Here is a 12,071-nt window from a genome sequence, read left to right on the forward strand (position 1 = left end):
ATTCTGTATTTTCTAGTTGTATTCTAATAAATAGACTGAGAAACAATTATATATGGTCATTATACCATTGCTAAAACAACAAATATACTACTATCTAAGTAACGGTGAGATCCACCGTGGTATTGCATTTATAGCATCCACTGCCATCTGCACTTTGGAGTTGTTATATACAATCAAAACAGACTGATATTGTTACAAGCCCTAAGTGACTTTATATTTAAATTTCCCCTGCATGCAGTTTATTAAGAGTAGGCTGCAGCTAGGATTAAATGCATCTATTTTCAACCTGTTAAACAAAAATTCTCAGATTAATTAAAAACTGAAATATACAATTTAGAAATAAGAAGAAGAAGAGATTTGGGGCATTTCGAGGGGCACTGCCCCAACAGACCAAGTGTATAACTGAAGGGGTATATAAATGAGTTGCACAACCTATCTTGGCAAATGAATTTTAGTCTCCTAAAACACATTTTCATTTACAATGTCTGCTTTGCCTATACCGGAAATGTGCCTGGTCAACTTACCTGATCATATGAATGGTCATTTTTCACAGTAGAATAGGGTGTACATTAAGTTGATAATTTAAAAACAAATACAAATCCTTATTCCTTACCTGCCAAGGACATTCACCTTTTGGACATTCCTCACCACCGACAATTCTACCAGATTTTGGACTCAGCTTGTGTTTTAGAACTGGTATTTGTCCACAAGGATATTTAACTGTTAATCAAAATTGAAACATATCTCTGTTACCATTGAATTGTTTCATATACATTAATATGTGTGTATCATTATCATGTTAAATCAAACTGCTGGTATATCACCTCTTATAGAAGCAGGAGAAAGGTTTGCCATGAACAAACGTGTACATGTTCACTATAAATTGTTTTGTAAACATCACCAATAATTAAATGGTGTAGAGTTATAAGACACACTGTTTATTGCATATGTCTATTACTTTGTGTTATTTTTGTTTATACATGAAATAAAGTTATGCCTTCCTTAAAATATAATTTATTACATGAGTCCACAAGCCATTACTCTTGGGAGTTCAACTCCAGGTCACTAGTAGGAGGCAAAGATTCCCAAACTCCAGGAGTACTTAATGGGACAGTCTACTTCAGAACTGTTATTGTTTAAAAAGATAGATAATCCCTTTATTACCCATTTCCCAGTTTTGCATAACCAACACAGTTATATTAATATACTGTTTTACCTGCAATTACTTTGTATCTAAGCCTCTGCAGACTGCCCCTTATTTATTTCAATTCTTTTGACAGGCTTGCATTTTAGCCAATTAGTGCTGACTCCTAGGTAACTCCATGGAAGTTATCTATATGGTACACAAGAGCTAACATTGTCTAGCTGTAAAAAACTGTCAAAATGCACTGAGATTAAAGGCCGCCTTCAGGGGCTTAGAACAAACAAATTTGATTATAAAAGTAAATTAGAGAGTTGTTTAAAATGATATGCCCTATCTGAATCATGTTTAATTTTGCCTAGATAAGCCCTTCAATCTCTCTGGTAAGCCAGTCTTACATATAGCCAAGAAAGAAGAAGTAGAAAGATAGGAAAGGACAAAGTAGTTAAATTGAGGTGCAAACTAGAACTGCCACCAGAAAAAAAAATATATGTAAATTTAGAGAAAAGTGGGAGGTTCTCATGGACTCTCACCACCATGAAAGAAATTAATTTATCAGGTAAGCATAAATTTAGTTTTCTTTCATAAAGGTGGTGAGAGTCCATGAGATACCCAAGCTGGACGAGCAAAACATTTTGAAAAGGCAGGCACCCAATTCCCAGACACTGCCAAGAGGATTTTACTACTAAAAGCCGGTTCCAAAGAAACATCAAAGTGGAAAAGTGGTAAAATTTAGACAATATATATAAGGATGATATAAAACATCTTACATGTACATGGTGTGTATTATATAGAGACGAGTGTGCACAACAAAGTATGCCACAATAGAAGACTCCCAAAGTATAAACTAGACTAGTGTGTCATATATAAAATAGTCTAAGAAAAAGCTGGTAAATGTCCCCTAGCTATTATGTCCTTTAAATTTGGTGTACCTGCTAATAGCCTGTGGGCTATTAGAGTGCATGAAATTACAATGCATAGAATCTGCAGAAATGCCTGCTTCCAGTAGAGAGCCTATCTAGTGCTGTGTACATCACAGCAGAGGATCTAAGACAGGAGTATAGTGACAACCCAACAAGAGGAAGCTAAGGGACTGGTCCCTGTGACACATATGGCAGGCTTGTTAATAACACCTCACTGGGTGCAATTGTGTCACTGCCCAATACTCAAAACTGCCCTCTGTCTAAAGTAGTAGCACTCTGAGGGGAATAATGGGCCTCAAATCAGTCTAAAGGACCCCTCTCAACACAGAAAACTTAAGCATCTAAATTCTTCATCTTCCTCCTGGGAGGCAAAGATAAGACTGGCATACCAGAGAGATGGAAGGAAATAAGTATTCTTAGAGTTTTGGGAATCTTTGCCTCCTCCTGGTAGCTAGGCATGGAATTCCCAGGATTAATGGCTTGTTCACTCACACCAGCTTTATTAAAGAAAATAGCATTACAATAATCATCTGGTAAAACTATTTATCCAGGCGTGTATTTTGGCCTAGGTCAACTAGGCATGTGCCTATGGCAGAAGAATTTAGGTGGGTGTCATCAAAATAATTATTATTATTATCTTTGCTATTGTACTATACAGGACACCATGTTTTAAAGGATTATAAACAGTGTGAGATTGTAATACGAAATGTATAATCATGTGTATTTAAAAAAGCTTTGCAATATAATTTCATTATTTATATTGTTCCATTTTCTTGTAATTTAACTCTTAAATAAAGTAAAGGGTGTTGTCACGTTTGAGCTTAAGTTGCCCCTTATCCTTTTCCCCTGCAGAAGACAATTGCACAAAAAGAGAAATTAGAAAACTAGTTCAAACATAGAAACTAAAGTAATTTTTGGAAGCTAAACATTTTCACTTATATTTTCAATATTGAAATAACTATTATAATTGTAAAAATGCATCTACTTATTATTCCAAAGGATAATCTTTCCTTTGAATACATCATATGTCTGGCATGTATTTATGGTTTAACATCTGTTTAAAGATTTAAGCAGATTACACTAAGGCTGATGTTTTGCTTATAACTGTTAGGTATAAGTGTGAAGTCGGAACTAATAATATAACAGGAACCTGTTTTCTATAGCAATGCTAGATTTTGTTTTAAACAGCCACTAAAGTCAAAATTAACATTTCAGGTTTCAGATAAGAATGCAATTTTTAAAAAAACTTTTCAATATACTTCTTTCAAAACATGTAAGTTTTTTTTTTATATAAGCAGTTTCTTAGGCTACAGCTCCTACTAAGCATGTGCAATAGTGCACAGTATAAACGTATATCCATTATGCATTTTGTGATTGGCTGATGACTGTCACATGACACAGGGGACGGAGAATTTGATTAAATTTAAAGTAAGTGCTATTGCATTGTCTTTTTATTGTGTATTTGTCAATAATTCAATTCTACTGTATTTAGTGATCCTTAATATCTCCCAAGCACAGCTAATATATTGTGAAAATGTAATTTTATATATATATACACACACACACACACACACACACACACACATATATACATATATATACACACACACACATATATATATATACATATATATATATACACACACACACACAGTACTGTGTAAAAGTCTTAGGCCACCATTAGATTTGTTGTTTTAGCAAAGTTTTTAAGACCATCCATATTTATTGTATTTATTAAGATACAAACAGAAAATACAGGAAATATGTATACAAAATGTAAAAAACACAATTTTCAGAACAAAATGGCTTCTTCAGGCAAAAGTCAGTATTTAGTGTGACCTCCCTTGGCACTAAGCACATCTTGAACTCTTTTGGGGAGACTGTCCTGAAGTTTTCTGAAATAATCTTTTGGTATATTATACCAGGCTTCTTTCAGCACTTCCCAGAGTTCTTCTTTAGTTTTAGGTTGTCTTTTATTTATTTCTCTGTCCAGGTGATTCCATACTGCCTCCAATATATTTAGATCTGGACTCTGGAGGCAAGTCCATGACTGTCAGTGTTTTATCAGCTGTTTTTCTCTCCAAATAGGATTTCACTGCATTAGCAGTGAGCTTGGAATCATTATCATACTGAAAAATAAAACCATTCCCATTCAGGCACTTTCCAGAAGGAATGGCATGATGAATTAAAACCTGTCTGCACTTTTCAGCATTCATGATCCCAACAATTCAGACAGTATCGCAAACACCACTGGCAGAAAGGCAGCCCCAAACCAGGACAGACCCTCCACCATGTTTCACTCAAGGCGCAAGCACTCTTCTTCCATCTCTCTCCAACTTTTCTCCCATATTGTCCACGATTGGACCAAAAAAATTCAAACCTGGATTTTTTACTCCATAATACTCTTTTCCACTAATCTTCATTCCAATCTTTGTGAGCTTTAGCGTATTTTAACCTTTTCACCCTGTTCCCCATCTGAAAAAGTGGTTTCTTGGCTGCTACGCTTCCACAAAGTCCATTCCTGATCAAGCTTCTTCGGACTGTAAAAAGGTCAACTTGACATCCTGATGAAGCTGCCAGATGCTGAGCCAGGTCCTTGCTGGACTTCTTCTGGCCTCTCAAAGAAGAAACTCTGAGAAACTTCTCATCAGATTTTGAAAGTTTTCTTGGCTTTCCAGTCTTTTTGTCCTTGACCTCTCCTGATTCTTCAAATTTCTTTATAACAGCTTGAATACCACATATTGAGTATGTTTGCTGATTTCTCTTTGAGAGTGGCCTTACTGATGCAAAAGTATGATTTTATTTCCGTCAAAATCTGTGCTCTTTGACATTTTGAATGGAATGATGTGATTGGAAGTTGGACTTATTAGTAAGCTTCCAATGAATTAACCTAATACTACATGTGTATGTAATGCTCGAGCATGCTTTGCACAAAACTGGTGTAATAGACCTTTTTCACAGCAGTCATTTTGACATGAAATCACACAAATACAGGTGTTAGCAATGACATTAATTAGGGTTCCATTCCATTTAGGTTTACAAGAGCCAGGTTCCTGCTATTGCTCAAATGTAAGGGGAGGTCACACTAAATATTTGCCACTTTAGCCTATAGAAGCTGTTTTTTTCTGCTTTATAATGCTGCATACAAATATCCTCTATTTTCTGGTTGTATTCTAATGAAGAGACTGAGAAATAATTATATATGGTCATTATACCATTGCTAAAACAACAAATTTAATGGTGGCCTAAAACTTTTTGCACAGCATTGTATATATATATATATATATATATATATATATATATATATATATATATATATATATATATATATATATACACACACACACACACACACACACACACAAGAGAGTGCAGTCCTTTATTTGGCATATACAGTCATGGCCAAAAATATTGGCACTCCTGCATTTCTGTCAGATAATTCACTACTTCGCCCAGAAAATTGTTGCAATTACAAGTGTTTAGGCATTCTCATGTTTATTTCTTTTATTTGTATTGGCATGACACAAAAAAGTGGAGAAAAAAAATCCAAGTCTGACACATTCCACGCAAAACTCCAAAAATAGACTAGACAAAATTATTGGCACCTTCTCAAAATTGTAAGAAATAATTGCATTGCAAGTTTGTGATGCTCCTGTAATTTGTAATTAAACTCACCTGTATCAATTAACAGATGCTGACAAAAATAGAAATCACACCGGTAACCAGTTAAAATGGTGAACAATGTACTCAACCTTTCTGTTGTATGTCTCTGTGTGCCACACTGAGCATAGAGAAGAGAAAGAGCAGCAAAGTCAAAGAATTGTGTGAGGATTTGAGAACAGACATTGTGGAAAAGCATGGACATTCTCAAGGTTACAATTCCATCTCCAGAGATCTTAATGTTCCTGTGTCCACTGTATGCAACATTGTGAAGAAGTTTACAGCCCATGGCAATTTAGCTAATCTCCCTGGACATAGACAAAAAAGAAAAATTGATCAAAGATTGCAATGAAGGATTGTTCGAATGGTGAATAAAGAACCTCAATCAATTTCCAAACAAATTCAAGCTGACCTTCAGGCACAGGGTACAAATGTGTCAGCTCGCACTATAAGTCACCATCTGAATGAAAAGTGATGCTATGGAAGAAGACCCAGGAGGACCCCACTGCTGACACAGAAATATAAAAAAGCCAGATTGGAGTTTGCCAAAACTTGCTTTTTGGTAAAGCCCATCATTCTACTGTTTTCAGAAAAAGGAATGAGGCTATTAAATAAAAGAATACAGTCCCTATAGTCAAACATGGTGGAGTTTTGGGGTTGCTTTGCTGCTCCAGACACTGGATGTTTCGACTTTTTGCATGGCATTATGAAATTTGAAGACTACGAAAGAATTCTGTGGTGCAATGTAGGGCTCAGTGTCAGAAAGTTGGGTCATCAAAGGTCATGGGTCTTACAGCAGGACAATGACCCAAAGCACACGTCAAAAAGCACCCAGAAATGGTTTAAGACAAAGCGCTGGAGAGTACTGAACTGGCCAGCAATGAGTCTAGATCTCAATCCCATAGAGCGCCTGTGGAGAGATCTCAAAACAGCAGTTGGGAAAAGGAACCCTTCCAATCTGAGAGACCTGGAGCAGTTGGCGAAAGAAGAGTGGTCCAAAATTCCGGTAGAGAGGTGTAAGAAACTCATTGATGGTTACAGGAAGCGATTGATTTCAGTTATTTTTTCCATGGGGTGTGCTACCAAATATTAAATTGAGGGTGCCAATAATCTTGTCCAGTCCATTTTTGTAGTTTTCATGGAATGTGTCAATTTGGCTTTTTTCTCTCCACTTTTTTTTTTTTTTTTTTTTTTTCAAAGAGCTTTATTAAACTTTTTATCAGAATTACAAACATGGCTCTGGTTACATTGTGAGCCGATATAACAAAAAAAAAGTCACTTTAACATGTTTGTGGGTATTAAGAACTCTAAGTTATTATCATTGGGTAGTCCTTACCGACTGTAGGGAAAGATTAATCAGCCACTTTTGGGCCAATTTCAAAATATCATACATTTAAGTTTTGTCAGCAAAGAATTAATAAGTGATAGCAATTGCCTTCAAGGTTATGTCCTTCATAAAATCTCTTGTAACATTATCATTGGTATTATAGATACATGTGATTTAATTGTCTTAGGAGGGGAAAGGGTGAGGGAGGATAGGGTACGGTTAGTCCAACTCCACAGCGAAGATATTTGTGTAGTGTGCCTAATGTGTCTGTCATACAGTCAAATTTACCATGGTTTACCCGTTGCCCGAGTGTTAACCATTGGTCATGTTGCGTTTCTTCGGTAGTCAGTCCTCTTTGTGGGCATTCCATCGCATTAGCATATATTCATGTTGGTCCAGTTTGCCTACGTTCAAGTAATGATACCTTTCCAAAAGGAGTAGGTTATCAACTTGTTTTCTCCAAGTCATGAGGTTTGGTGTGTCTGTGGTCTTCCATTTTTGCGGGATCAGTGATTTGGCGCTATTAAGCATAATGTACAGGAGATTTTGTTTTATATCGTCTTTGAAATTTGGTAGGCCATGAAACAGCAGTATTCCTGGGTCTTTAGTTATGTGTGAGTCCAGCGTTTTATTTATATGGTCTATAACTTCGTTCCAGAATGTCTCTAGTTTCGCACATCCCCACCACACATGCAGCATGTCAGCTGGCTCTCCACACCCTCTCCAGCATCTACCATTAGCTTGTTTATAAATTTTTTGTAGTCTTACCGGAGTAAGGTACCACCTAGACATAAATTTAAAGTTAGTTTCCTGGATTTTGGCCGAAACAGAGGCTTTTTTGTGATTGCGGAATATCCGCATCCACTCCTCTGATGGGATATCTACCTCTAATTCTCTGACCCATTTGTGGCAATATGAAGGTAGTTGTTCTCCCCCTGTGTTTAGAAGCATCTTATATAGTCTAGATATGAGGTGTCGTGGGGGTAATGCAGATGTGCATATGGTTTCAAATTGTGTAAGCTGTCTTTTTATTTGGGTTTGTAATTTATGAGAATTTACGTAATGGGAGATTTGCGCATGAGTATACCAGGAGATTGGGTGATCTCCCACTTTTTCTACAAAATCTGTCAATGTCAGCATCCTGCCCTCTTTCATCACTGTATAAAGGGTTTGATCTCTCAGACGTGTTAGACTATCCGTGGCTGACTTGGGTTTAATTGTGAAGGTGAATTCGGGGTTCCCTAACAGTGGGGTCAGTGGTCCCGGTCTTGTTGTTATGTGTGTGCTGGTATTTATCAGCGCTTCCCAGTTCTGAAACACTTCTTCCAGCAATGGGTAACTATTTATAGTCATGGGTCTCTGTTTAGTGTGTAACCAAGCCTGACCTCCCACATTGTCAACCTGCAATATATATCTGTCCAGTTCAATCCATTGTTTAGATATTGAATTATGGCTCCACTCCACTACTCTCTGTAATAATACTGCCGTCCTGTAGGAGCTTATATTTGGCAAACCCAGTCCTCCCCTCTCTCTGGGTAGATATAGAGTTTTCCTAGGTACTCTAGGTTTAATACCTCCCCATATAAATTGTTCAATGTTGCCCTGTAATTGGTTTAAATAATCTCTTGGCAATGGGATAGGAAGGGCCTGTAGGACGTATAGAATACGTGGAAGTACATTCATTTTTACAGTGTGAATCCTGCCCAACCAAGATAATGATTTACCTTTCCATCTAGAAAGGTCACTTGTGATTTCCTTTAGTAGGGGTATGTAATTTTTTGGGAACAGGTCTCCAAACTGTTGTGTAATGTGTATACCCAGGTATTTAATTTGAGTGTGTTGTATTTTAAGGGGGCAATGGCATTTGATATCTTCTATAACTGATTTAGGGGCATTTATATTGATCAGCTCAGACTTAGATAGGTTTAAGTGGAAGTTTGATACCCTTCCATACTCCCTAAATGTATTTAGAAGAGGAGGTAGAGATTTATCTATTTTAGTCAATGTCAATAAAATGTCGTCGGCATACATTGCCAGTTTGTATTCTCTGTCTTTTGTTTGTATACCGCTTATTTCTTTTTGTGACCTGATCTTGCATGCCAGTACCTCAATGGATACCGCGAACAGCAGTGGCGATAAGGGACACCCCTGTCTGGTCCCGTTTCTAATGTTAAAGGGTTCAGAGAGGACCGAGTTGGTCCTGACTCTCGCTATTGGCTTAGCATAGAGGGAAAATATACTGTCTACAAAGTCTTTGCCTATATTCATGCCTCGCAGGGTGGACTCGAGGAAGTCCCAGTCCACCCTGTCGAAGGCTTTTTCAGCGTCCGTGGATATCATAACTAAATCTTGCCCAGTATTGCGCGCCAAGTCCATCAACTGTAACACCTTGATGGTGTTGTCTCTGGCTTCCCTTTCTGGTATAAACCCCACTTGGTCGTTTGATATCAGGTGCACCAGTAGGGGGCTCAACCTGTTTGCTAGGACTTTGGCATAAATCTTTATGTCTGAGTTCAGAAGGGAAATTGGCCGAAAATTTTCTGGGGTATCGGGAGATTTGCCTGGCTTAGGTATCATAGTGATGTGGGCCTCCAGCATAGATGCCGAGAAACCGCCCGAATGCCTGATAGAATTAAAGAGTTGTAATAATTTAGGGGCGAGTATGTGGATAAATTTTTTATAGTATTTTACGCCAAATCCATCTGGGCCTGGACTTTTTCCACTTGGAAGGGTTCTAATTGCGTCCTGAATTTCTTTAATATTAAATGGGAGGTCTAGTTTTTCTGCTTGACTCTTATCTAATTTAGGTAATGTAATTCCCTTGAGGTATTCATCTATAATTAATTTTTTGTTAGCTGTGGGGCCTGCTGACTCATTTGTTGTGTTTAAATTGTAGAGTGTTGCAAAGTAGGAACGGAAAGCTTCAGCTATCGATGTGCTATCGCGTTTTATCTGGTTATCTTTACTTTTCATATGGTGTATATGTGTTTTTAATTGTTTACGTTTTAGGGTCCTGGCTAGAAGTTTCCCTGCTTTGTCGCCTTGCTCGTAATATTTTTGACGCAGTTTAAGTGCCCTTTTCTGTTGCTCTTGTTGTAAATATATGTTGAACTCTGCTCTAGTCTGCCCCAAACGGTCTTTGAGTTCTTCATTTTTGGGGTCCTTTTTGTGCTCTAGTTCTAATTGTTTGAGGTTCTGTAGTATTGTATCATGTTTATTTCTGTGCTGTTTGAGTAAGTTAGCCTTAAACTTCAAAAACACCCCCCTGAGAACACACTTGTGTGCCTCCCATATAGTGGACCATGATACATCAGGAGTGTCGTTGATTTGGAAATACTCCAAGAGGGATTTTTCTACTTCTGGTTGTACTAGGGGATGATCTAACAGATTGTCATCTAGCCTCCATATATAAGGTGTGACCGGAGATTCCGGCCATTCTATCTGGCACCTGACTGGCGCATGATCCGACCATGTGATGGGATGAATAGAGGAATGTCTAACTAGAGTGAGGCCTATGGTGTCAGTAAAGATATAATCAAGTCTCGAATAGCTCCTATGTGGGCTGGAGAAGAATGTAAAGTCCCTGACCGAGGGGTGAAATGTGCGCCACACATCGTGGAGAGCCAATGTTCCTATTTGGTTGTTTATGTGTTTAATGTCTTTTTTTGAGATGCATGTCTTACCCCCTGATGTGTCCATCTCTGGATTAAGTGGTATATTGAAATCACCGCCCATAAACGTAACCCCTTTTATGCAATCTAATATTTTCCCAGAAAGAGTTCGCATGAATGCTGCCTGTGCTCTGTTTGGGAAATATACATTAATGATTGTGATTGGGCGTCCATATAATAGGCCAGTCAGAATAAGCATTCTCCCCTCTGTGTCTTTTTCTATATTTATTATTTGTAGTGGGATATTTTGTCTGACTAGTATGCCCACTCCATTTTTCTTTGCTGGTCCAGAGGAGAAGTATGCGGTGGGAAATGTGTTATTGTGCCACTTCGGTTCTGCCCCTTTTTTGAAGTGTGTCTCCTGTATGAGTACAATATCCCCTTTAAGTCTGTTTAAGTCGTGTGATATTATGGATCTTTTCTGGGGAATGTTAAATCCCTTAACATTGACCGAGATGATGTTAATATCGTGTTTTTTTAAAGGCCTGGTCATCGTTATTGTGCGTGCAGCGTCTTTTGTACGTCTATACCTCCGGATTCAATAATTTGACGACCTTTTTGGTCTCTGTGACTGAGGTACAGGTGTTGTGACTAATCTAGTGTTTCTGTGGAGCTGAACAGCGGGTTGGTAAAGGGGTTGGGGGGGAATAAATATTTGCGTACGTCAACTGTAAGAACAATATATAAAATCAACAATTCAAAAGTCGCTATTTTCCTATCTAATCACTGTACAAATACACAAGTATTCTGTTACTGACCGTGAGGGTGAGGGGCCCTCTTCCCCTTAGCATCTATCGAGAGATATCCTTGTATTGTCGAACTCTGAATCAATACCTATTCTATTTATGTGGAGTGTGCTATATTTATGATAGGTTATAGGTATTAAAGGAGACTAGGCTGTTTGGTTAAGCTGGTGTGCTGTGTTCCCTGAGTTACAGCACGCGCTTTCTTATTTGTACCTGACAGAGGGAGAGAGTAAAGAGTGAAAAAGAGGGGTGTATCGTGGCCTCAAGTTTATAAAGAGCTCCTGTCACCTCTGTTTGCTATTATGTGTCTCAATAATTTGACGACCTTTTTGGTCTCTGTGACTGAGGTACAGGTGTTGTGACTAATCTAGTGTTTCTGTGGAGCTGAACAGCGGGTTGGTAAAGGGGTTGGGGGGGAATAAATATTTGCGTACGTCAACTGTAAGAACAATATATAAAATCAACAATTCAAAAGTCGCTATTTTCCTATCTAATCACTGTACAAATACACAAGTATTCTGTTACTGACCGTGAGGGTGAGGGGCCCTCTTCCCCTTAGCATCTATCGAGAGATATCCTTGTATTGTCGAACTCTGAATCAAT

At 37.9% G+C, this 12,071-nt stretch overlaps 1 protein-coding gene across 1 annotated transcript in view; it reads right to left on the reverse strand.

The window, feature by feature from the left end:
• F7 (coagulation factor VII) overlaps window positions 1-12,071 on the reverse strand; it is a 123,935-nt gene that overhangs the window by 29,799 nt on the left and 82,065 nt on the right. Inside the window, exon 6 of the mRNA XM_053707773.1 lies at window positions 614-720. Within this exon, the coding sequence (XP_053563748.1) occupies window positions 614-720 (107 nt within the window). The remainder of the gene's footprint in view (window positions 1-613; window positions 721-12,071) is intronic.

Source organism: Bombina bombina, chromosome 3 (genome assembly GCF_027579735.1).
Source record: "Bombina bombina isolate aBomBom1 chromosome 3, aBomBom1.pri, whole genome shotgun sequence".
NCBI lineage: Eukaryota > Metazoa > Chordata > Amphibia > Anura > Bombinatoridae > Bombina > Bombina bombina.